Genomic DNA, 27,337 nt, shown 5'->3' on the forward strand with positions numbered 1-27,337 from the left:
GACGAAAGAGATAAGGAACTGACATCCAATTCAGGTAAGGGCACCAGGTTTGTCTCAGTCCTGCTGGGGCTATCAAGATGAGGTGGGCCCAATTGAGTGTGACCTTGACCAGGAGCTTGTGAATCAGAGGAAGCGGAGGAAATACATAGAGAAGGGGCCCATCCACTTGATGGAGAAAGCATCCCCCAGGGAGTACCTCCACAGACTTGCTCTGGAGCAATACTGATGACACTTTCTTTTGACTTCCATGGCAAACAAGCCTATGTATGGTTGACTCCAAAGCTGAAACATGTGATTGAGAGCTGCTGTATTGATTTCCCATTCATGGTGGTCACTGAACAAGCAGCTGAGATGGTCTACCATGACATTTAGCACCCCAGATAGATATGTGGAAGTACAGGTGACATGATGCCAGAGAGACACCAGGTCCACAGTTTTATGGCCTCTACACTCAGGGACAGAGACTGGGCCTCACCCTGATATAATACTTGCAGATTGTGTTGTCTGTAAGGATGTTGACCAACCTATTCACCAAGTACCTCTGGAAGTGCTTGCAAGCGTAAGAGAGAGCCTGAAGCTCCAGAAAGTTGACGTGGAATGCCTGTTCAGTGAAGGACCCTTTGCCCTGAACAGTGCCAGATCCCAGATGGGCCCCCCAGCCCACAAGGGAGGCATCTGTAGTAAGGGTAATCGACAGAAAGGCTGGTGGAACAGCACTCTGGTGAGAATGTTGCCCAGACATGTCCACCACTGGAGAGAAGCAAGGATGCATGGTGGGATGGCCATAGTTTTGTTCAGCAGGTCCCTGGCTGGAATGTAGCACATGGCCAGCCATGACTGAAGACAGCTCATGTGAAGTCTGGCCAGTTTGATCACATATGTGGTAGCAACCATGTGTCCCAGTAGTTTGAAGCACACATGCTCCATGAAAGCAAGGGACAGATGTACCACCAGGATGAGATCGTGCAGGCCCTGAAATCTTTGCAGGGGTAGCTTAGCCCTGGCAGCGATGATGTGTATGTAAGCCCCAATGAACTCTAGAGACTGTGTGGATTGAAGCGTGGAATTCTCGTACTTTATATGGAAGCCAAGACTGAACAAGAGGTCCGTGTTGACCTGCACAGTGCAAGGGGCTTTGGTGAATGACAGTCCCTTTTTCAGACAATTGTCCTGATGGGGAAGATAATGACCCTGTGTCAGTGCAGCTGGGCGCCTATGATAGCTGAAGTCTTGGAAAACACCCTGTGCATGGTGGAGAGACTGAATGGGAGGACCCAGTATTGATAATGGTTGGGCCCAACTGTGAACTGAAGGAAGCTCCTGCATGTTGGGTGGATCATGATATGAAGGTTGGCACCTTGTAGGTCAAGAGCTGAGAGCCAATCATTTCTGTCCAAAACAGGGATAATGGTTGTGACAGTCACCATCTTGAACCATCAATGAAGAGCCTATTTGTTGAGCCTCCTGAGGTCAAGGATGGGCCTCCATCCCCCATTTTTCCTCTGGGTCAGGAAGCACTTGGGATAGAACATCCTGCCCCAAAACTCTGGCTCCCAGAGGAAGGAGGTGCTGAACCTCTTGCTTGAGAAGATGCTCATGAGAAGGGTCCCTGAAGAGGGATGGGGGGCGGGGTAGGCGGGGTAGAGGTAAACAAGACACAGTACCTCTGGACCACTAGCTCCAGGACCCACATGTCTGAAATAACGAAGGCCCAGCAGTGGAAAAAGGGGTAGAAGCAGTGATGGAATGGGTGACTGGTAGACCATGTGTTGGACCAGAAAGACCCCTCAGACTCTCAAGCATAGCCTCAAAACTGTTGTTTGGGTGGATGAGAGTGAGATGCCAAGTACTGACGCTGGTGCTGTTTATTGGGTCAGCATCACTGGTACCTGTGTCATTGACAGAGCCTGAAATGTTGTTGCTGGTGTCGCTGCTGGAAATATTCCTGTGGCCTTTGGCAGGGGGAAAAGCGAGTCTGCCTGACCAGAGGCATATACATGCCGAGTGTACGAAGTGTGGTGCGGGAATCCTTCACTGAATGAAGGAAGGATCTCATCAGTCTTTACCGCAAACAGCCATTGCCTATTGAAGAGGGGTGGAGGAGACCTCCACCTTCTGTGGTAACTCCTTAGGGACCACCAATGGTTGAAGCCATGATGCACACCTCATTACCACAGCAGATGCCGTGACCCAGGCTACCATACCTCACAGATAACACTGTGCCCCTCACAGATGACACTGATGAGGGTCAGGCATTGTTACTCTTGTAAGGCTGGGCCAACTCTTGGAGTTTAAAGTAATTTAGGTGGTTGTGATCGGCCAGCATGGTCACGTAGTTGGCTGTCTGGAGCAACAGCATGCCTGACAAACTTTACAACTAATAACATCCCATTTTTCACTTGATTTATCTTGGGGACTGGAGCAGAACAAATTGGTTTTGTTTCAGACAGCATCCATGACTACCGAATTTGGCTGAGGATGGGTAAAAAGAAACTCTGCATCTTTGAAGGCCACAAAAGTATTTCTTGTCAGACCTTTTATTTCTAGTGGGGATGGAAGCTGGATCCATAATGGTCTCATCCATTGTCATTGCCACCCTCAAGGCCGAAGGTGGCTGCAAGGTGCGAAGGAGCCTGTACTGTTTGACCAGCACCTCTTGCAAGTCCTTTTCCTGTGCCAGGGCCACCCACTGGAAAACATCCCGAAATGCTTTGGTGTCATCTGCAGGAGGTGGTTACACTGACAGCATGGCATCATCTGGCAGGACAGGGAGCGGTGCAAAGGGGATTCCTGCCCACCCTCCAACAAGGAGTCCTTGGTGCCGGAACAGTGGGACAGTAGATACCATGCCAATATAGAAGGCTGTGGCGGTGGGGGGGGGGGGATGATCCCCAGAAGCCCTGGATGATGCTCATGGTACATGAGAGCAGGGTGTTCATGTATAACACGATGACCACTGTGGTGCCAGATCATGGTGATGGGAATAACGATGCACGGACCATGGTGGAGGCGGCTGTGTATACACCATACTGGGTGGCCTGTTTTGCTAAGTTCAGTGCATGAGGCTGGAGAGTTGGGAGGAAAATAAACTCCGACAGTCAGAACCACCCCTTCCCAGGGTCCGAGGTCTGGTTTCCAAAGCACCTGAGAGTTACGATCTCTGGTATAGGCATGGGGAAGCCCAGTGTAGAGAGCTAAGCAGCGCTGGACCCAATGCTTGGTTTGTTGCCACTTCAACACTGTGACACACTCATGCACCAGCAGTTCTAGCTACGTGATGTCCCAGTGCTGCCTTGGTGCTGTTTCTGACACCACATGGGCAGAGAGCAATGTGTCAGCCCTATTGGTACAGGGTGTCATGTCCAGGGATTGTTGTAAGCAGTGCAGCAACTTGGAGCAGCATCACTTATGCTCTGGGTAGAGCATGGAGGGTGGAGTCAAGGTCTTATGAGCTGTGTCTACACGTGCACGCTACTTCGAAGTAGCGGCACTAACTTCGACGTTAGGCGGAGAGACGTCGAAGTCGCTAACCCCATGAGGAGATAGGAATAGCGCCCTACTTCGACGTTGAACGTCGAAGTAGGGACAGGGTAGACAATCCGCGTCCCGCAACGTCGAAATTGCCGGGTCCTCCATGGCGGCCATCAGCTGGGGGGTTGAGAGACGCTCTCTCCAGCCCCTCAGCTCACTGGTGGCCGTGTGGAGCGGCCCCTTAAAGGTCCCCTCCCCCGCCCTGACTCTGCAGGAAGCTGAGGCAACGTGCCAGCCTGCACACACGGGCAGCCTGCACAGCCCTCAGCCCACCACACAGCAGCGATGGCTGCCCAGCAGCCCCCCCAGCGCCCCCAGGGGACCCCCCCCAAGGGGAGCCAGGGCAGCCAGCCCAGCCAGAAGACCTGCCAGTCTGGGAAGCGGCAGTGGGGCCCCTCCTGGACGGAGGCCGAGCTGCGGGACCTGCTGGGGCTCTGGAGTGAGGAGGAGGTGCTCCAGGTAATGGGGAGCAAGAGGCGGAACGCAGATGCGTTCGCTCGGCTGGCCGACGGCCTGGCTGCCCGGGGTCACCCTGCCCGCACTCCGGACCATGTCCGGAGTAAGGTGAAGGAGCTGCGGCAGGGTTATGCCCGGGCCCGGGATGCGGCCAGCCGATCTGGGGCCGCCCCCGTCACTTGCCCCTTTTACAGGGAGCTCAGGGACATCCTGGGCTCCCGGCACACCTCCTCCCCTCCGGCCACCCTTGACACCTCGGCTGACGAGCCCCAGAAGGCCCTGCAGCCGGAGTCCGACCCGGAGGCAAGCCCCGCACCCCGGGGCCCCCCCCCGGAGGCCATCCCTGGGACATCGCGGCAGGAAGAGAAGGAGAAGGAGGAGGAGAAGGGCTCCTCCTCCGCAGAATCCAGCCTGCAGATCCTCCTCCTGCCATCCCGGAGCAGCAGCAGGGCCTCCGACCCCCGGGGATCTCCGGACCGTGGGAGCGGACCCACAGGTAGGTACCCCTCTCTGGTGGACACCCCTGGGCTTAAGGGGCGGGGGTAACAGAGATGTGTCCAGGGCCCCCCACATGCTCACATGGCCATGGCCCCAAGGACACCAGGGCCATGGCCCTCACAGCACTGCAGCCATCAGCCCCTGCCCCCACCACCCTGCATGACAGTGCCATGCCCCATCCCCGGGCCAGGGGGGAGCGGAACCTCGAGGGGCCCCCAGGCGGAGGGGGTGGGACACCCTGCAGCAGCAGCATGTGATGGAGTGGGGGGAGTGCCAAAGGGAGACTCAGGCTACATATGAGCCACAAGAGCCGAGGAGCTCCCAGGGCCAAAGGAGGATCCTGGAGCTACAGCTGGCAGGTGACGCCTCTGCCCTGAACAAACAGGAGGGAGAAGCCGAGCTGGCCTGGAATTGGGGGGCGAGGGCGGGGGCCACAGGTAGAGGCTAGGGGAAGGGAGAGCTGGTAGGCAGCCAGCCAGAGGAGGGGGAAAGCTGCATCCCAGAGGGGCCCCCCTTGGGGTCTTCTCCCCACGACGGGTTGGAAGGACTGTCTCTTCCGACAGCTGGTGCTGTCACTCCTGCCAGAAACTGGCCATCTGTGGCCTAAGAAAGCTCTCCTGCTCTCAGACCCTGCGGGGTGAAGTGAGAGTCGCTCCCACCAGGGGACGGGGTGCAGGGCAGGGGGACCCCTGAACCCCATCCATCACAGCAGCATCTCCCGGGGACGGGGATGGGGAACCTGCAGCACAGGGCGGGGGGGACAAAGGCCACGGCTCGGGGCCCACACTAACGCCTGTCTCCATTCTTCTTCCCCCCGCTCCTCTCCTGTGTCCTGCACCTGCACCATCCGAAGGACCGGAAGAGAGCGCCGGCGAGGCCTCAGTTGTCCCGGAGAGCCCTCCGGGACCCTTGCTCCAGGGCAGCCCCTCGGCCGAGGAACGACTGGCCCCGTGGAGGGCAAGACGGCGGACCCCGCGCCTACTACCGGTGGCGGCGACGGACCCCCAGCTGCTGGCCATCCTCCGCCGGCAGCTGGAGGTCTCGGAGCAGCACCTCCAGCTGCAGGAGCGGGCGCTGGCCTGGCGCCAGGAGGCATGGGGGGCCTATATGCAGACATTTAACCGGCTGGTTGATTACCTGGCCCCCCATGCCGCGCCGGCCGAGCCACCGCCCACCACGCCTGCTCCTGCAGCCCCACCACCAGCTGCTCCAGCCGTCGCCAGGCCGTCCGCCGTCGCCCCACCACCCACCCGCGAGGGCCACAGCGCCGAGGGACCCCTGGAGCCACCTGAGACTCGCCGGCGCCCATACCTTCCTGTGCAGCCCGCTCCCACCCAGCCGCGGACCAGACTGCAGGCACGGCGGGGCTCCCGGCCGGGCACGCCCAGTGCTGGGCTCTAGGGGCGAGGGGCCCGGGACGTGGCCCCCCCCTTGTTGTATATAGTTTGACTGTTTGTTTTTGGTGCCCCCGTTTGCCCCATCCCCCCCCCATGTAAATAGTTCTCCCCGTTCTCCTCCCTGCTTTTCTTTTTTGTTGATGGCGCACACTTCTTTGCTTTGTTGTTGTATTGTTTTATTTGTGCACATCTTGCTTTGGTTGAACGTTTGTCCCTCCTTTTTGGCTTGTGTTTCACATATTTATTTATTTACATACAAAAAAAAAAAGTTTCGTAAAGACGAAAAAAAAGTTTACGTTCACCCACAAGTTCGTGCTGTCATTTCTCCAGGACAAGTGGGGGGGGGGGGCGGTGGGGTGCTCCATGGTGTGGGCGTTGCGGCAGGAGTGTGGGGGAGGAAGGGGCGGGCAGTAGGGGGCCTGGGCAGAGTTCACCCCACGGCCTGTTGGTCGAAGTGGGCCCGCAGGGCCTCCCGAACCCGGGTCCCCTCTGGGTCCACCTGCCGACTGGGGGCAGTAGGTGGCTGCACGTGTGCCCTGCCGGCCTCCACGGCCCAGCCCTGCAGAAAGGTCTCCCCCTTGCTCTCCACGAGGTTGTGCAGGGCGCAGCAGGCACCCACAATCTGGGGGATGTTGTTGGGGCCCGCATCCAGGCGGGTCAGGAGACATCGCCAGCGTCCCTTGAGGTGGCCAAATGAGCGCTCCACCACCTGGCGCGCACGGTTCAGGCGCTCGTTGAAGTGCTCCTGGCTAGCGGAGAGATGGCCCGTGTAGGGGTGCATGAGCCACGGCTGGAGGGGGTAGGCCGCATCTGCGATGAGGCAGAAGGGCATGGTGGTGTCCCCCAGAGGGATCTCCCGCTGGGGGATGTAGGTCCCCGCCTCCATCCGGCGGCACAGGCCCGAGTTCCGAAAAACCCGGGCGCCGTGGGTGCTGCCAGGCCAGCCCACGTAAATGTCCTGGAAACGTCCCCGGCTGTCCACCAAGGCCTGCAGGACGACAGAATGGTAGCCCTTCCGATTGAGGTATCGTCCTCCACTGTGATGCGGGGCGCAGATGGGGATGTGAGTCCCATCCAGAGCCCCGAAGCAGTTGGGGAAGCCCAGGGTGGCAAAGGCGGCGACAGTGGCATGTGGGTCCCCCAGCCTCACGAGCCTGTGCAGGAGCATGGCATTGATGGCACGCACGACCTGCAGAGAAAGCACATGGGACAGCCCCAATGAGGGGTTAGCAGGGTGTGCGTGGCCCTGCCCTGCCCTGCCCTGGCCCCCCTGCTCTGCCCTGGCCCCCCTGCCCTGCCCTGGCCTCCCCCTGTGGGTTCTCTTACCTCCATGAAGACAGCCCCAACGGTGGCCTTTCCGACACCAAACTGCTGCCCCACGGATCAGTAGCTGTCCAGAGTGGCCAGCTTCCAGACAGCAATGCCGACCCGTTTCTCCACAGGGAGGGCACGCCGCATGGCAGTGTCCCGGTGCCTGAGTGCGGGGGTGAGCCACTGGCACCGCTCCAGGAATGTCTGCTGGCTCATCCTGAAGTTCCTGAGCCAGTGGTCGTCGTCCCACTCCCCAAGCACCAGCCGCTCCCACCAGTCGGTGCTGGTGGGGTAGCTCCACAGCCACCGGCGTGTGAGGCGGGGGGTGGAGCGGGGTGCTGCAGGGGTAGGGGTTGAGCCCTGCTGCCCTGGGGGCATCTCCTCCCCTGGGGCAAGAAGGTACTCAGCTGCCTCCCACATTTCGATGTCGCGACATCGAAATAAGCTATTTCGATGTAGGCTTCACGTGTAGACGTAGCCATGGAGACCTCTGTGCCCTGGGGTAAAGGCAGCCTAAGCTAGGAGTGCCACAGAGTCAGAGGCACCACGTGCTTATGGCTCAGTTCTGAAAGTGCTCTCTTTGGCAGTGGCTGCACAGACCGTGCTGGGGAACACCCTCCTTTCGAAAAGGGGGATGCTAATGAGACACTTCAGGATATGCTCATGAGGCACTGCAATGAATACGCAGCACCTCACTAGCATAATGGCAGCCGCAGCACTTCAAAAGTGCCGCTTTTGACCACGCGCGGCTCATCTACACGGGGTCCTTTTCAAAAGGACCCCACACACTTCCAAATCCCCTTATTCCTAAACCCAACAAGAATCCTGTGTAGACAAGCTGCGTGTGATAGAAAGTGGCACTTTCGAAGTGCCGTGGCTGCCATTATGCTAATGAGGTGCTGTGTATGCATTGCAGTGCCTCATTAACATATCCCAAAGCGTCTCATTAGCATCCCCCTTTTGAAAGGAGGGTGCTAGTGTAGACACAGCCAGGGAGTGTGAGGATAGGAAGGCTACAGTAACAAACTACTGACTGACTAACTTGTTTTGCAGAAAGGAGATGGCTCCATCTGCAGCAGAGGACAGTAGACAAGGAACTGAAAGGTTCCACACTGCACTCTCACCGATGGCACTAGGAGGCACTACTGCACATGTGTGGTGCAGGAAAACCACAGCTACAGAAGAATTTCTGAGTGTCAGCATAAGGACACACTGACACCCAGGGTGGAGCACCAACAGGGACACTACTCAAAGAACACCTATTTCTCCTTGTGTGATGGAATGAGTCCCCTTAGGGTTGTCCCCTTGTGTGCCAATCATGCCACTGATGCACACTTTCTTGCCCTCTGGGCTCCCAGTCATCCTGTCCTGCTAGCCAGATCCTCTGGTCTCCCTCACAGACAGACAGTTGGGGTTACTGCCCCGCTGCAGAGCAATACAGACACTGAACAAGTTCAGCTCTAGGAGAACTTGGTTCTAAGGGCTTAGTTCCCAGGAAACTAGTCCCAAAAGGGACCAAACCCCAAATAAATCTGTCTTACTCTGTGTTAAGTTTCTTCTTTATCAAGTATCAGAGAGGTAGCTGTGTTAGTCTGTATCTTCGAGAACAACAAGAAGTCCTGTGGAACAGATATTCTGGAGCATAAGCGTTCGTGGGCAAAGAGCCACTTCATCAGATGCAATAATGACATCTTTTTTTCTTCATCAATGACACAGAAACATGCACAGGGGTTGCTCACTCCCCTCGCCCCAATAACAACAGGGCTTGGTAACAAACAAGAGTGTTTTATTAAGTATAAAAGGTAGGATATAAGTGGTTGCAATTGAAAACAGTCACATCAAAGTAAGTAACTAAATTAAAATGAACAAAAAATGCTTAGCCAGCTCTAATCCACTACGAAACTTGTTACATGCAAATTCTTACCCTAAACAGATGTTCTAAACATCTCTTTCACAAGCTAAGCAGTCTTCTAGTTTGGGCCAATCCACTCTCCTGTTCAGTCTTAGATGTTTCCAGCGGAAGTCTTAGTTGATAAGGGGGAAGCAGGGAAGTCTCTGGCTTCTGGCCACTGCCTGTTGTTTGGTTTTCCCCTCTTATATTCCTTAAGTCCAAAGGAGGAATATTTTGTGCTCACTTCAAACTTCTCTCACCTTGAGTAAAAATATCAGATCCAAAATGGGTTTCAGCATCAGGCACCATGATCACATGTCTTTTGGGGACCAACTAGAGTTTGGGTTTACAGGACAAACAAGTCTATTCACAGGTTGTTGATTTGATCACCAAGCCAATCAGGTTCTGGGGTGCCAATAATGGCCCTCGTTATCACATTTAGAATTAAAATAAGATACACTTCTTATTTCTAAATTTCACATACAAGAATGATACATGCACAAAAAAGGGTATGCATATTCAGTAGATTGTAACTGTAAAATTGATGTTACATGATCCGTTTTGCACAAAGCGTCTTCCAGTTGTCCACATTCATATCCACAAACCAATTTTCAGAAAGCATGGGGAAGGTGGTATGATGTTTCACTTTTACTTGTTTCTTTTATCTGAACTCCTTACAGGGAATCTTCACTTGCTTAAAAGCTTTCTGTCCGAAATGCTTTCTGTCCCAAAAGGTGGTAAGAATTTTATCCCTCTTCCCTCCAAAGGCTAGCATTTGGACTCCTTAAACTATGCCACTCAGATTTAAAATATTGGAACAAAAATGTTAGTGAGGGCCATTAATGGAATTTCAGAAACTTGATGGTATGTTCAGTGATCTGTAAATGTTTTGTTTTGTTTCTTTCCAATGGACCAGTCTTTAGGAGGGCCTGAGTGTGGTCACAAGGATATATGTTTAGATCACCTGATGTTGAGACTCACCTTGAAGATTTTACTTTTTAAGTGAAAATGTGAAAAATTTTAAATTGAACACTAAGGATTCCTGCCTTAGGCAAAATCTATATCAAGGTGGGAAGCCAAACAAACACTGCTGCCAGGACGCCCCTGCCTATTAAAACTAGCCTAAATTATTGCTACCAAAGCATGGGGGGGCAAGCATCTGTGCCCCTCTCTCGAGGTAAAAGAATGGGTGAGTATGTATCGGGGCTATGTACCTTGGTGCTGAGGCAAGTTCCTTTCACTGAACCTTCCCAGAGCTGAGTTGATCTCAGTCTCTGTATTACTCTGCATGGAGCTGTGACCACATCTCTACACTGGTACTGGAGAAGCCAGAGGCTCAGCAAAACAAAGTAAAGGGGGAACCAAGGAAGGTTGCTTCAGGTGTATTTCAGCACATCAAATGACAGTCACAAGGGGATCTCTGTACCAAGCTCATCATATATATATTTGTCTGGTTTTGTAGCATTGGTTTCAAGATGTCTGTGGGCGCAACTGAACTCATAAAACCACATTAAAACCACCCCTTCAGGTGTGTATTTTTTACTTTTTTAACAAAAGAAGAGTCATAACAGAAGTCTGTAAAAAAATAAATAAGGTCATAAGACAAAAAAATAAGAAACATGAAAATAAAACTGCAACTCTACCTTTTTTTAAAATTTCCCAACTCTTGGATGTACATACAGAACTCTAAAACAGTGTTTCCCAAATGTTGTTCAACAGAACCCCAGGGTTCCATGAAGTGAAAATAAGGGTTCCACAAGAAAATGAACAGGGGTTGGCAATTTGAGGCTCCGGAGCCACATGCTGCGCTAAGGAGTCATTTGCGGCTCCGGATGCTGCTGCCACTGACTCTTCTGCAGCTCCCTACCCTGCCGTCACTGAAACAGTGGAACTAAATTGAAAGGCTTAACAGCAGCAGGGTGACAAAAGGAATCCAGCTGTTAAACCAACTGAATTTAGTTCCATTATTTCAGCGGTGGCGGGGCATGGAGCTGCAGAGAGCCCCTCACTAATGAAGTAGCTGGCGTGCACGCAATGGGGAGTGGGGCAAGGGGCACCAATGGCTATCCAAAAGGGGCACCAGACAGGTCCTGTAGTTCCTGCATCATCCTCATATTTCATTGGCTGCAACTGGCCTCTCACATGGCCATACGAGGAGGCCAATGAAATGGTGGTCCTCAGAAATAGAGTCAGAGGAGCAGCAGTGGCAAAGGTAAGTTCATCCACCATGCTGGGTGAGGCAAGGCGAGCAGCTAACTCGTGCAGAGTTTCTTCAGGCAGTGTTAGGCTCATGGACTCTTTGGGTGGATGGGTTAGTCCTGGCAGCCAGTCTGGGGCTAAGGCGAGTTAATCCTGGGAACGGAGGGGGGGGGTCGAGTTTTGGGGCTGAAAGGGGTTAAGCTATATATTAGGGGTTCCACAAAATTCTTGCACATTTAAAAAGATTCCGTGGCTAAATAAAATTGGGAAATACTGCTCTCCAAGTCTGACATCATTGCCAAGCACTTTAGGGTACATCCATAGTTACCAGAACATGAACTCATTCAGCAGGGAGTGGGGATGCACTAAATCTAACCATTAGGGCCCTACTGTCAACCCTGGTATTCCTCATTGCCACAAAGAGTATGGGAGATCAACAGAAAAGTTCCTCCCATCGACCTCCCGCTGTGTGAACTGCCAGAAAAACCGATCTACGATACATCAATTCCAACTACTCAACTGTCATAGTTGAAAATGTGTATCTTAAATCAACTTTTCAGCCTGGTGTAGACTTGGCCTCAGTGACATTTGAAAATTGAGGTATGTGACAAAGACCACACAATATGAGAGACTGATCCTGCCATCTGATCAATACAAACAGACAGTCATGCAGAACAAAAGTGTCCCACTGAAGACAGCTGGGCTCCAAACAATTTTCCCTCTTTTTTTTACAACCATGGGTGGAATGAAATTTGCCATATGCACAAATATGAAGACAATATCCTCACATCCAAGAACAAGAAAGAGAAGTTACTCACCGTAGTAACGATGGTTCTTCGAGATGTGTCCCCGTGGGTGCTCCACGATAAGTGTTGGGCTCGCCCCGGCGCCGCAGGTCGGATCTTTTCAGCAGTTTCTGCCGGACCGCACATGCGCCGGCGCGTGCCGCTCCGTTCCGCACTCCCAGCCGCATGCGCGATCCGGTCCCCGCCAGTTCCTTGACCAACCGCCTGGGATGCTCCTGAAAAATATTAAACAGAGATCCAAAGCGGGGAGGATGGGCGGGTGGTGGAGCACCCACGGGGACACATCTCGAAGAACCATCATTACTACGGTGAGTAACTTCTCTTTCTTCCTCAAGTGTCCCCGTTGGTGCTCCACGACAGGTGACTACCCAGCAGTAACCCAAGATAGGAGGTGGGTAATCGGTTTATGTGCAGCTTATCCCCGAGAGGACCGCTGTCAAGAGACGGGTATCCTCTTGGAATACCCTCTGAAGGGCGTAATGTTTGGCAAAGGTGTCATAGGATGACCAGGTCGCCGCTCTGCAAATGTCTTTTAGCGCAATGCCCTTGAAAGAGGCTATTGATGCCGCCACCGCCCTAGCGGAGTGAGCCCTAGGCAGGGCCAGTAAAGGAGTCGTTCTAAGTTCGTAGCACATTTTTATGCAGGATACGATGTGCTTCGAGATTCTCTGCGAAGAGAGACCTTCTCCTTTTGATTTGGGAGCGAGAGAGACTAGGAGTCTATCCGTTTTCCGGAAGGACTTAGTCCTGTCTATATAGAAAGCCAGCACCTTCCTCACGTCCAGGAGGTGTAGGCGCACCTCTTTGTTGGAGTTATGAGGCTTTGGATAAACGAGGGTAAAACTATAGGTTTGTTAATATGAAACTCTGAAGAAACTTTCGGAACAAAGGCTGGATGCAGCCGTAAGGTTACCGTCTCCTTGGAAATTACCGTGCAGGGTGGCGTGGCCATAACTGCCGCAAGCTCGCTCACCCTGCGAGCTGACGTGATTGCAAGAAGGAAGGTCATCTTTATCGTAAGGAGACGGAGGGAAACCGTGGCTAAGGGTTCAAACGGTGGTCCCGTTAGCACATTAAGCACCAGGTCCAGGCTCCACGAAGGTGGAAGCAGTTTCCGAGGGGGGTATATGTTTACCAGCCCTTTGAGGAACCTGGTAACCATGGGATCGGCAAACACCGTCTGCCCTTCCTCTTCATGTCTGAAAGCCGATATAGCGGCAAGGTGGACCTTCAGTGAGGACAGGGAGAGTCCGCCTCTCTTGAGGTCCAGTAAATACTCTAGTATTACAGGTATAGGCGCAGCAAGGGGGGCTAATTGCTTGGTAGAACACCATGCAGTGAATCGAGTCCATTTTTGCTTATAGGGCTTCCTGGTGGAAGTCCTCCTGCTACTTTCTAGGACTTGTTGCACTCTGTCCGTACACGTGCTCTCTAGGGAGCTGAGCCATGGATTAACCATGCTTGCAGTCGCAGGCCTCGGGGGTGTGCATGCACTATGGACCCCTGGGCTTGCGTAAGCAGATTCGGCGCCACCGGGAGGGGCATCGGTGGACGGTCCGACATGCGCAGGAGTAAGGGGAACCATTGCTGTCGATCCCACCTTGGGACTACTAGGATCATTTCGGCTCTCTCTCTCCTGGCTTTCTGCAAGACTTTGTAGATAAACACTGTGGGAGTAAAGGCGTAGAGCAGGGGGCCCCTCCACGAGATCGCGAATGCGTCCCCCAGGGACCCCCGTCCCAGTCCTGCCCTGGAGCAGTATTGTGGGCACTTCTTGTTGTGTTGAGTGGCAAACAGGTCTATCTGGGGAAAGCCCCATGCGTGAAAAAGCGGTCGTAGCAGATCGGAACGGATCTGCCACTCGTGTGTGAGTGCGAAGCGCCTGCTCAGCTGGTCTGCCTTCACATTGTGAGTGCCTGGTAACTACGAGGCTTTCAAGGTTATATTGTTGGCGATGCACCAGTTCCACAATTGTACTGCTTCCGCACATAAGGCACGGGACCGAGCTCCTCCTTGCCGATTTATATAAAACATGGTGGAGGTATTGTGTGTACTGATCCCGACTACTTGCCTTGTATATGGTCTTGAAAGTGTTTGCAGGCATTGAACACTGCTCTGAGCTCCAGTATATTTATGTGCAGTGACTATTCCGTGGAGGACCACAGTCTTTGCGTCACCTTTTCACCCATGTGTGCTCCCCACCCTATGCGGGAGGCGTCGGTAGTGAGAAAAACAGATATTTGTGGTTGGTGAAAGGGCACCCCTGTTAGCATGTTCTTGGGGTTCACCCACCACTGCAGGGATCTGCGCACCTCTGTCGTGGGCGACACCACCCTGTGGACGGTGTGTGCTGCCGGTTTGTACACGCTCGCCAGCCAGTGCTGCATGCTGCACCTATGCAATCGGGCATTCTGTACCACAAATGTTGCTGCTGCCATGTGGCCCAGCAGCTGTAAGCACGTCAGAACCGGCACCGTAGGGCTGAAGGTGATGACTTGCACGAGGGAACCAATGGCGCGAAAGCGGGCATCTGGTAGATAAACCCTTGCTGTGATGGAATTTATACGTGCCCCTATGAACTCTATATCCTGTGCGGGGTCTATCTTTGATTTTGCCAGATTGATGACCAGGCCCAGCGAAGAGAACGTGTCTGCTGTGACGCGTATCATGCGAAGTACCTCCTCCTTCGAGGCCCCTTTCAGTAGGCAGTCTTTTTTCTTTTTTTTCCCAGATATGGGAATATAAACACCCCCTGTCTGTGCAGGTAGGCTGACACCACTGCCAAGGTCTTGGTGAAGACTCTGGGGGCCGAGGAGAGGCCGAACGCCAGAACCTTGTACTGAAAATGTTCTTTGCCTACCATAAACCAGAGAAAACGCCTGTGAGCTGGGTGAATAGTTATGTGGAAATACGCGTCCTGTAAGTCGAGGGCTGCGAACCAATCTCCATCGTCCAGTGCCCTAAGTATAGAGGCGACTGTAATCATCCGAAAGCGTTGCTTGCGCAAGTACCGGTTGAGGCCTCAAAGATCTAGGATGGGCCTCCAGCCTCCTGTCTTTTTCTCTGTGAGGAAGTATCTTGAGTAGAACCCTTTCCCTCGGAGTTGCTCCGGCACTCTTTCCACTGCCCCTATAAGCATAAGATGGCCTACCTCCTGCTTGAGTCTCGCTTCGTGGGAGGCGTCCTTTAGGTGGGGTCTGGGTGGAGGTCGTGGCGGTGGGAGCGACTGGAAGGGAATCGCGTAACCCGTGGCTATGATCTCCAGTACCCATTTGTCTGTGGCGATCTTCTGCCACTGGTTGTAAAATGGTCGGAGGCGATGGTGGAACAGTATCTTCGGATGACATTGCGCGATGGTAGTGATAGTGCAGCCCTCGATCTGTGTGTCAAATTTGTGGCACTTGGCCCTGCCCCGAGGATGCACGGCTCTGTTGAGAACGTCGCCTGGGAGTTCTGTACTGTTGGTGCTGTTGATGTCGCCCTTGCTTGTAGCCCCTGTGGTACTGGGGACGCTGTGGTTGATACTGCAAACAGCTTCTGCGTGTCAAAGGGGAGATCAACGATCTTCGCCTGCAGATCCCTTGGGATACCCGATGTCTGGAGCCAGGACTCCCTGCTCATGACCACTGCTGTAGCTGTTGAGCGTGCTGCCGTATCCGCTACGTCTAGGGCGATCTGAACTCCTGTCCTCGAGGCTGCGTAGCCTTCCTGCACGATGGCCTTGAGCACCAGCTTCGTGTCCTCTGGAAGCGAGTCCATGAGGGAAGTCAGCCTGGAGTAGTTGTCGAAATTATGGTTCGCTAGATGCACTGCGTAATTCGCCATTCTCAACAGTAGGGTAGAGGAGGAGTAGACCTTTCTGCCGAACAACTCTAGTTTCTTGGCATCTTGTCCGTTCCCCCTGTCTTGTACTGAGAAGTTTTCGACCTCTGTTGAGACGATTCCACCACCAGAGAATTTGGTTGCAGGTGGCTGAACAGGAACTCCATGCCCTTCGTCGGGACAAAGTACTTCTTATCCGCTCTCTTGTTTATAGGCAGAGTGGACGCAGGGGTCTGCCATATGTGGTAGCGGACTCCATGATTGCTTCATCAGCGGAATAGCTATTTTGGAAGAGGCCGGAGGTCTCAGGTTTTTAAGGAGCTTATGGTGTTTCTCCTGCACCTCTGCTGTTTGGATGCCTTGCGTGAAGGCCACCCTTTTAAACAGCTCTTGGAACTGTTTGAGATCGTCCGGAGGATGGACGTCCCCTGGGGCCGTGGCCTCGTCAGGGGAAGATAGCGAGGAACCGCTAGGGTAAACCTCTCTGGACCCCTCTGGGTCCTGTTGACGGTGATAAATCCTCTCGCTAGATACTTGCAAGGGAAAATCTTGGGGTTCCAGAATCAACTCCCCCTGAGATATCTGCGTTTCCGTCCCCGTCCGCGATTGCCCTCGGGGATATTGAACCGTCTGGGGGGATTTGTCCCTGGGAGTATGCCTATGGTGTCTATGCCCCGCGTGATAGGGGCGACCATGGCAACACGGGCACTGTTCCAGAGATGGAGACCTGGACCACTCTGGAGGCACATACCCCCTGCATCTGGGGGAGCAAGATCGTCTGGGTGATTGAGATAATGGAGACACTGATTTGTGGCAGTACTCCAGGGGTTCAAAGCCCAGGAAGGGCGATGGTGGTCCGAGCCATGGTGATGCTGGCTGTAGGAAAGGGAATGGGGGCTCAGGGTATACTGGAGGTGACCCCTGCCGCCTCATTGGAGTCTGCAGCATAAGTGGAGGGCTTAGAACAGGTAGCCCTGCAGCCATGTCTGGAGAAGGGCTGCGGTGCCGCGTTTTCTGTGCTGCCTTTCCCCTCCCCTGCAGGGCTGGCTCCGCCCCTTTCCACGACAGGGATCTCGGCCCCACTGTCTGCGCCACGCTCGGCACTCTCCGCTGCGGTGCCACGCGGGTGGTCTCCCCCGGTGCCTGCAGGCCGCGTGCCGGCAAGCTCTGCACCGCCGGTTCCCTGGGGATCGGTGCCGCCGGTTCCGGCGCTTGCCTGGCCGCCGCCCTGTCCGTGATGCAGGGCAGCTGTTTGATTATTGGAGGCTCAGCCTCTGCCACGTGCGTCTCCGCGTCGCCGCTGCTCAGCTGTGACTGCGGCTGGGGGCTATGCGCTCCACCCGTCCCGCTAGCTGTGGCTGCCGGCAGGGATCGGGTTGGTGAAAGCTTCCTCCGTTTTTGCGCTGATGGGGTTAGGGAAGCAGCTTTCCTTTTATGGGCCCCTGTGGGTCCCTGCTGCTGAGGCCTTTCCGGCGCGTCTGGCTGGAGGGCCTTGTCAAAGAGCAGCATTTTCAGCCGCATCTCTCTGTCCTTCCTTGCTCTGGCTGTGAGCTTTGCACAGAAGGAGCATTTCTGTGCCCATCGGAGGCCGGCATCACTTTGCGGCATGACTCACACTTTTTGAATCCTGAAGAGGACATTGTGGTGAGTCTTTGAGTTGTTAATAGGGTACTTAGCACCTTCTCTGTGCCTGTTCCCCTCTCGGACTCAGCCTGCCGCGGCAGGAGGCCTAATGGCCTTACGTCCCCGGGCCTCCGCTGCTCCACTCACTACTAAGGCTGTAAAACTTTACTTTTTACTCTCTTTTTTTTTTTTTTTTTTTTTTTTTTTTTTTTTTTGAAAACAATAACAAGCTAACTTCAGCTAAAGACTGAAAAAGAAGCTCTAAACACTTTAAAAACATTAAATACACTAACTCTGGCCGTAGCCTGAGCGGATTCCGTCTGCAGCCGATGGCGGTTAAAGAGGAACTGGCGGGGACCGGATCGCGCACGCAGCCGGGAGCGCACAAGGGAGCGGCGGGCGCCGGCGCATGTGCGGTCCGGCAGAAACTGCTGAAAAGATCTGACCTGCGGCGCTGGGGCGAGCCCAACACCTATCGTGGAGCACCTATCATGGAGCACCCACAGGGACACTCAAGGAAGAACAAGTCTTGGGGCACCTTATAGACTAACAGATATTTTGGAGCATAAGCTTTCATGGGCAAAGACCCGCTTCTTCTTGTTCTCGAAGTTACAGACTAACACGGCTACCTCTGTGATACTTGTCACATCCAAGGTTTTATTTTTCTCCCTCCAGTAAATAGAAAAGTGTACCTTTCCAATGAAAATATATATATATATACACAAGTTTACACAGAACGAAATACAAAGAATGAAGTTTGACAGTGAAAAATACAATTCTGATAAGTGCCCTACACCTGACACAATGGTTTATAATGGTGTGTTTATACACTTCATAGGTCAGTTTATGAAATATATATATCACCTACTTATGCATATTTGTTCATCCCTTCCTCTCCTTACCACCAAATGAAAGCTTTCCATATACATTTCACCTATCTATGTATTTTCTGAAGAAAGCTAACTACATTTATTCCAAACTTGATCTAATTATCAACCTGTTTTCAGTGACTGTATCATCTCCCTACCTTGCCAAGGCCTGGATCTTTGCTGCATGTCGCTCCTCCAGTTCTGCTGCTTTCCTTCTCAAGTTGTCAATTTCTTGCCTTAGTACCGCAGAATGTTCCATCTCTCCATCCAGCAGGTTTCGCAGAGATCTGGAAAAAAGGAACTCCATCTGTTATGACCAGGCAAACGCTCTACGCTCTACACTGTAGAGTCTACAGGGCTGTACATATAAAACCCAGGGGGTGCGGGGGAGGGCGGCTCAACCTATAACCACTGGTGGGATGCAGGCTGGAAAATTATAAGTGAAATAATTTACTCACACTTTCAATTATAAAAATGCAGAACATTAGAAAAGGCACATGAAGGTATAAACTGTAATCTGTATGTGTCCCAAACAATGCACTTGGAGAAAAGATCATACTTCCTTTATATTATTTTTATTCTTTTTTTCAGTGTTCCAAATAGACAGCGTAAGTACATGCCCAAGATAACGTTTGTTTTTTCCATTTCCTTTTGTTATTAAAGCTATTTAAAGTTTTCAGCTATATAGCACTTTTCATACAGAAGCAATAAAAAAGATTTACACACTATACATATAGACAACTCTAGCATAATATATCTGCATATGGTATGGCTTTTACTTCTTGTGTGACAGCTAACTGATACACAATATGCTGCTTCACTCAGGAAAGGAGAAACATTCTGGCCAGAGGAGCCAGGACAAAACTGTTATCTTACAAAGTATTCAGAGTTATTGAAAGGTTATTTTGACCGCAAAATTGGTCTTTGTAAAAATACAGTTTACCAAAAATTCTCAGCTCAGTCAGTTCCATGCACTTTTAATGCCAATAAAATTTTGCTTGCTTCTAAATCAGAGACTGCTAAAGACTGGAAAGGAACTTGATCATTTAGCACAGTCTGCTGCAATGAAACAAAAGAGTAAGGGTTATGTTGATTAGACTATCCCTTTCACGTGTTTGGTTAGCCTGTTAAAATCCTACAATGATGGAGATTCCACTACCTTCCTAGGTAATGTGGTACAGCGCATAACTACCCTTATAGTTAGGAAGATTTTCCCAATGTCTAATCTAAAACTCCCGTGAGGCAATTTAAGACTTTTCCTTCTTGTCTAGGCCTGAGTGGGCAAGAATAACACTTTTTCGTGCTCTTCTTTATAATAACCTTTTACGTACTTGAAGACTTCCCCATCAGTCTTCTCTTCTCCAGACTTAAGAAACCCAATTTTTTCAATCTTTCCTTTTAAGTCATGTTTTCTAGACCTTCAATCATTTTTATTTCTCTCCTCTGGACTTTTCAATTTGTTCAGTCTTTTCCCAAGTGTAGTGTCCAGAACTGAACACAATACTCCAGTTGAGGCCTTATCAGTGCTGAGTAGAGGAAGAATTAGTTCTCATGTCTTGCTTACAACCCTCCTGCTAGTATATCCTAGAAAAATGTTTTCTTCCCCAACAGTATTATACTGAGGACTCACTTATTTTGTGATCCACTATAACCTCCCCACTCCCCCTCAATCTTTTTCTACATTACTTCTTCTGAGACTGTCATTTCCCACTTTGTACATTAGATTATTCCTTCCTAAGTACAGTACTTTGTATTTGTCCTCACTGAAGTTTATGCTGTTAACGTCACACCACTCTTCCAGTTTGGTAAGACCATTTTGAATTCTAGTGAAGAACTCCAGAGCATCTGCATCCCTTCCCAACTTGGTATCAACCACAAATTTTCTAAGTGTACACCTCATGCCCTTTTTCAAATTTTGTATGAAGTCACTGAACAGAATTGCACCCAGGAAAGATCAGTGCGAGACCCCCTTTCAATGCACCCTTCTAGCTTGACAGCAAATCCCTGATAACTCCTGAGTAGACAACAGTTGTACATAGCTTACAGAAACATTACAGCTTTTCGCTTGGTGAGTTGCACAATAGGAATACAAAACCACCAAGCAGATGATAACTGCATTAATTGCAATTTTTCTTACATGTAAAGGAGCTAAATGACAAAAACAAATTTTAAGAAATTATACATGACACCCAGTGTGGAAAAGTAAAGTTACCTATTCTGTTCTTCAAGCTCATCCTTTCTGTTCATCATTGCTACAATAGCTTGCCGAAGTTCATCTGAGAAGGGAAGAAATTTAAATGAATTATGTATTGTTTTATTTCAGACCAATTCAGCAAAGCCCTTAACCATGTATTTAAGTTCCATGAACCTCTTTTAAGAAGTGATATAAATTGACACCCGCAATATGCAACAATATATACCTTGGTTAAGATTGTGAATCAGCCTGCATAAGGCAGTAATTCTAATTTTAACAGTGGAATCTACTTCACTGCAGCTGCTGTGTTCTGACATCACTGCCACGTAGTACACCTTAAAATAAGTTCATATTTTCAACATATGTACACGAACAAGCCAAACTGTCATAGCTTACTATCTTTGCTTCAATCAAATCTTCAGCTAAACTTTCTGACCAAGGAAATCTCTCTTGACAAGATAGCTCCTGTTTCCCTCGTATGAGGGAGATTTAAGGGCGCAATGAATTGCCAGAAATAAACAATCAAGAGTCTTCATTCTCTTGTTAACCAAAAATAAAAAATAAAAAAAAATTAGTTAGTAGAGATTAAGTCCCATTTAAATCCAGCTTTATTCGTTTCACATCTCAGTCTCTGCCTTCTGGATGAGACTGCTGTATTTTTTAATACAATCCAATGACATCCTATCAAGCTTTTAAGATGGAATTTTACACTGCTATGCAGAATTTCTGAACTACATGCAATACATTCCTCCACAGCCTAACAGAACTGAGAAATGGTAGATTTCAAGACCAGTCAAATCGTTATTCTAGATATTCCATATTACACAAAAAAATTTATAAATGGACACAGAAAATGGCCATCGCACTAATGGCTCTGAATTTTTACATAATGAAAACATCAGATTCAGAGTGAGAACTCAGTTATCAGTAACAAACTTGGGAGAAGAAGATAGGGTGGGATGCCCTTCTGAGTTAACCGCTGGCAAAAATTTCCAGAAGTATCTGAAGATAGGTCCACACTGCAAATGTAAGACCAGGTTTAGTGGGACTCAAGTCAGTTCCCCCAGGATTTGAGAACCCAGAGCATGAACATCTACATTGACTGCTAATGCTAGGTAAAGGGTTTTTAAACCTGTCCCTAAACCCAGGGTTCTGTCATCCACACTACAGTATAGGGTCCACCTCCTAAAACTGGAACTCTCTGATCTAGCAAAGTCCATGATCCAGAAGCACCACAGATGCTCCCGGACCAGACAGCCCAGGAGCTAATGGGCAGCAGGGCCAGCTGGAGTCAGGGGCCTCAACAGCCCAGCAGGGGACAGTGCAGACCAAGGCCGAGGCCTGCAGCAATCCCACCAGCACAAGGATGGGGATGGGAACAGAGTTCCCCCTCCTCCACTCCTCTCTGCCCTGCAGTGGCTAGAGTCCCCGAGGCAGCCCCAGAAGAGCTTCCCCTGAATTCTCTTGTTTGGGACAGATCAGATCCTGACCATTCCAGATGAGAGAGGTGCAACCTGTATATTCACCCACATCCAACACCTGTACCCCAGAGGCCTTCCTAGAGGCCTCCTGAAATCTGGCTGCTCTAACCCTTTCTTTGTGATGTAATGTGGGAAAACTTCACTATGCAGGCCATATTATTATAGGACGTTTGAACAGCCCACCAACACATTCTACCGAATGGTTATTGTGCTCTGCATGGTCCCAGCAACTGGCAACAGTAAAGTGGAGGACATTTAAAGAATTTTTCTTGCTTGAGCTCTCACTCCTGTTCCAGAGCATGGCTGCTGATGCACAATTTGGCAGCATTTTCCAACATACCAAAGGCACACAACAGTGTTAATGATGGAGCAGTAAGACAATAACACAGACATGACAGACTCAAACTAATGCTGATCAGGACACTGAGTATAGCCACTAATGACTCCTATACAAGCTGGCTCTTCTGGAGCAGGACTACCAGCACAGACTGTTGGAACATATCATCATGCAGATCTGGATTACCAGCTCATTTCTGGAGCTTTGAGAGCAACTTACCTTGACCATCCAGTGTAAAGACATGCAAGAAGGTAGCCATGTCAGCCCTGAAGCGGTTACTATAATCATCTAGAAGACTGTTACAGATCTGTGGCTAACCAGGTTAGTGCTGGAAAGTCAACTTTGGCTAAAGTGGTGGGAGGGGGTTTTTTCAAGAATCAGGCATGTGATTTATCCCAAAGTGGTGGGCATGAGAGATTTGCCTGAAGTAACAGAGGACTTGGAGAGAATGAAGTTTCCAGACTGCATCAATTCCATTGATAGGACCTACTTGCCCACACTTTGCTCTCTTCAAGAGGCACATGAGTACATAAACCCTGAAGGAAACTACTCCACAGTTATGCAGGCCCTCATGAACCACAGAAGCACATTTATGAATATCAGTGTTGGCTGCACTGGAAAAGTTCATGTTGCCAGGGTTTTCATGGATAGGCTAGAACTCTACTCACACAACATGCCATTGCCATATTCCCTTTTGTCTTAGCTTATAAAACTTTACCTTGATGTCAGATTCTCTGGCAAAAGAAGGTTTAAAGTCTTAGCAAGTGTACAATAGCAGCTGAATGTGCGTTTGCAGATTGAAATCAGGCTGGTGATGTTCACAGAACCATTTAAATTCCAGTGTCGTCATTGGTGTCTGCGTTATTGTGGCTTACTGTGCTATTCACAATCTTTGTGAAAAGCAGAGGTGAGCCATTTTCCCCTGAATGGACTGTGACAGGGAGGAGCTACTGAATCAGTACACTCAGGCAGAAAGTCTGTTTACCACAGCCGGAGCTGAATGTACCCAGGCAACAGAATTCAGCGATGCTTTGTGCTTCTTTATTCTGGACTTGCACGGACCAATGGAAGAGGGGAAATATCTTAATAAATGTGCTTGAAGGGGACGGAGACATTGATGACTGAGTTGGGGGAGGTCATTGCTATGCATTGTACTTTTGAATGACAGGTCCACCCATGAAATGGGCGCCTGTGTGAAGAAACACTGGGAACTCAAGAATGGATTGATGTAAATAGCTGTAATGATACACGGATTTTTGCGTACTATCCCCCAATTGTCCCTACTGAGGAGTTCACCTTTATTATCTGAAATACACATTATATGATGTGTTGCAGTGATGGCAATAAACTTTCTTTATCAAATAAATTTTTGTTTTGTTGTACACATTTATTGAAAAAGTACAATATAAAATGGTTGTCTGGCAAGTCAACTGATACTAGCATTCTGAAGTACCAGCAACACCAAAAGCTTTAAAAGTAAATCGAGAACGCAGAACATAAAGAAGTGCAAAAAGTTGAACTATATATGAGACAATTGTGTCCCAACTATTGAGTATCCTCTGATTCCCTTTCTCCTTTCCTTTCCTTCCATGTTTGCATTACATTTTGCACCATGCTAGGGGAGTGCAGGCATCCACTGGGAAAAGGTTTAACACTGAGCACTCCTTGGGTAACATATGACCCATTCAGCTATTCAAAGTGCCCATATGCATGGAACACCCAGCCATGGAGTTTGTTCAGGTAGCTCCTGGAATGCTGGCCAAAATACCACAGAGGGGATGCAGTACAGCAGGAGCCTGCATTCTTGCAGCCGTTAGAAATAGCGGCCACTCAAACAGGTTTCTTAGTTGTGCTCTATCTTCCTCCCTTAACCACCCTTCCACTTTAGGAAACGAGTACCAACTCCTATGCCACTATCGTCTCCTCAAGTGGCAAAGCAAGACTGAGCCCATATCTCTCGCCTTGCCTTTGGCAGTCAACTTGCTTGTTGGCCCTTTCCAGAAGTTCAAATATGAGTTCTCCATGAAAACATTTCCTCTTGGAATGAGCTACAAAGGTATGGGTAAGCTGGACTTCAGCATCCTGGGCAAGCTACCAAACCACTGCACCCTGGAGAGGTCGGGGGCCTGAACAGAACACAACATAGATTATTGTCTCAAATAGCTTGGTGCAGGAAAACAGAAAAATATACTTTTTGGAATTTCAAGGACATAAAATGTTACTATTTAAATTAAACTTGAATATACAGCAAGAGGGCTGCCGCACACCACAGAACCTCCTTGTACATAGCTGGGTTAACTACCAGGAAAAGTGCTGAGAGACTGGCAAGTTAAAAACAACTTTTTTCTCTCACCCCCACACCCAAAAAATGGAGTTTGCGAGGAAGTCAGTGAAAGTGCCATGCCATTTTAAGCCTTCTCCAAAACACACGATGTCTAAATGATAGAGAATGGAATAGCTGTTAAGGTGCCCAACTGGCAAAAAGTGTTATTCCAAGCTGCTGGTGGGAAAGCAGAATATATGGAATGAACACGTATTAAGCAATTTATTAACTGAACAGCATATCTACAAGTAAAACAGGCAGGTGAGCCACCAAGGTGGCAGTGAAAAAAAACCATCTTCCCTGAAATATGACTACATATCTAGGGATTCTACTCTGGGAAAAATTTGCAACCGTCAGCCTCTGAGATTGGCTTTAGAATTAATGACTCCATCAAACAGGATGCTGTATGAGCATTCACTCGGCTTAGTACTTCTCCATGCATTTCAACAGACTTTTAAGGACTGCAAGAAACACAGAACTCAACCAGGATCCCTCCTCTCTCCCCTACCCCTGGAAAATTTCTGTGAATTCAAACCCCCAGCAGCCGACGGAACTAATGATTTCATCACCCATGGAATGAAGGAAGTACATTAACAGAAATGTACTACAGTCAAAAATGGACTTCCCCCATTCCACCCCATACTGTGCATTCTTTTCAAGTGGCTCGTGACAGGACTGAATTAGTGCCAAGCAGAGTACACAAAGGGAACTTCATAAGTTTCCTGTCTGAATGCTTCTCAATGTGCTAGCACAAATATGTACCTTTCTTTTCTTTAACATGCTTTTATTGGTTTTGTTACCCAATTTCCCTTTTGAATTCCAACTGGTGGAGATGGGAGCAGAGGGACACCAAGGTGTTGACATGCAGTCTGCCATCAGCAGATATGCACTGAGGCCTCCATGGACTTATACCACCCGCCCTGCTTACTGAACAAAAATCACTCCCGTTCTTTAACAAACACAAAAATAAAGCCAGAAACTTACCAGGGTCCAGGACAGCTTCTCCCTCTTCCACTTCTGCTGTCAGATTTGTGGATGGCTCTCTCTCTCTCTCTCTCTCTCTCTCTCTCTCTCTCTCTCTCTCGTGTGTGTGGGGGGGAGGCACAGGGAGGCAGTATAACAAGTACAGCCCCAGGATGTAGGGCTGCAAAAAGCTTCCCCTAGCACCTTTTCATTGGGTGGGACACTTCAGTTGCCTCATTGAGCAGCTCCTGTTGGTTCCCATTGATTTCCTTGCTGGCTTTGGGGCCAGCAGGGTGCCATCCTAGCTGAGTAGGTCATCATGCACCACTGCTGGCTCACTGCTCAACACAAATCACGAACAATCAGTCAAACTCAAAACCAGGCTCAATGTTGGCAAGATGCCAGTAGTGTTTCCTGTAAGCTGGATGCTTGTGCAAACACTCAGGAGAAATTCAAATGCTGCCCAGCTGACCAGCAGAGTACCCAGAGCATGCACAGTTAGGTTTTTGTTTTTATTGGCGATACACATGCAGATGCTTTGGTACACATAAAAAAAAATTATACTGCACGTGAATTGAAAAGATTAAAGGGAACATTGGATGCCAAGGTTGTGGTCACTGGTTTTCTAGTATTCTGTCTTGCCTTGAATTCCATATGCTGGTCACTGGTCCAAAAAATTTTCAAACACTACCAGCTTCTACGTTATTTATTAGTAAGTGTGGTCATTCCTGCTACTGTTATTAAAGTCAGCTGTTTTGCATACCTCACACCAAAATCTGGCTGTTCTCCCAGAACGCACTTTGTAAAGAACTTCTGCTAGTCGGTATCTGTTGCAGATGCCATTGAGCCTCCTAACGTGAGTTTTGCAGCTTGGCATTCAGAATAAAATGGAAGGTGTAAATGCAAGTTGCTGTATTAAAACAAGTTGGGTGCTTCCATTTCCCTGGAACTTGTCACAGAAAAGTTCGGTCTGGGCAGCTTTTAGCTATCTCCAAATAGCAGCCATTATATAAGAGCGGGCAAGTCACATATACAGCACCTTAAACTTCTGAACTACAACCCCCAGTACTCACAGAAGTGGCTGAAACTAGCCCTTAACCAGTTTTTTCCTGTGCTTGCTTTTGCTTATGTAGAGAAACGTTGTTACGAGAACTTGCAGTAAACACCAATGAGATGTTAGCTTGGCTGTAGTTTATCTTGATGTTTGTACAAAAAGACCTTAAGCTCTGTATCCAGGCAGAGTCTTTGTACCAAGGTACTTGGCTCTCCTTTCTTTCTGCAGAAATAAAGTAATCTTCCTTATTCCTGTCTAGTTGTTATTGGCTCTCAGCTAGGCAGACCGAATTTTCGGTAACAAACTGAATGTCAATTCTTGGGGAAAAGTCACAGCACTGGGAGACTCCAAGGACTAGAGTCCAGAGGGGGTCTGTGTAACCCACACCCCTATGTGTGGTTAACTGTCCCATGTAGTGGTACCTAGACCACTTCACAGAGAAAGACTAAGCATCCTCTACAGCCTAAGCTTAGAGGCAGCTGGTCTTTAGCTCAAGCTGCAGTGGTGCCTGCGTTAAGCTGCAGAGGTCCCAGGTTCTAGTAAGCCTGAGGACAGTTACATCTGCTTTACACTGCAGAAGGA

The 27,337-nt window shown here is 49.9% G+C and overlaps 1 protein-coding gene across 7 annotated transcripts in view; it reads right to left on the reverse strand.

Moving 5' to 3' along the window:
• Window positions 1-27,337, reverse strand: part of SNX29 (sorting nexin 29) — a 487,403-nt gene that overhangs the window by 382,535 nt on the left and 77,531 nt on the right. For 4 of the 7 annotated variants that reach the window (XM_075010432.1, XM_075010435.1, XM_075010434.1 and 1 more), the window contains exons 12-13: window positions 20,616-20,679; window positions 18,562-18,690 (exon numbers count right to left, since the gene is read on the reverse strand). In XM_075010432.1, the coding sequence (XP_074866533.1) occupies window positions 18,562-18,690; window positions 20,616-20,679 (193 nt within the window). Of the gene's footprint in view, window positions 1-6,954; window positions 7,072-9,027; window positions 9,345-12,101; window positions 12,305-18,561; window positions 18,691-20,615; window positions 20,680-27,337 lie in introns of those variants that run through there. The other 3 variants (XR_012647696.1, XM_075010437.1, XM_075010438.1) reach the window with 3 other exon arrangements.

The sequence above is a fragment of the Carettochelys insculpta genome, chromosome 16 (assembly GCF_033958435.1).
Source record: "Carettochelys insculpta isolate YL-2023 chromosome 16, ASM3395843v1, whole genome shotgun sequence".
NCBI lineage: Eukaryota > Metazoa > Chordata > Testudines > Carettochelyidae > Carettochelys > Carettochelys insculpta.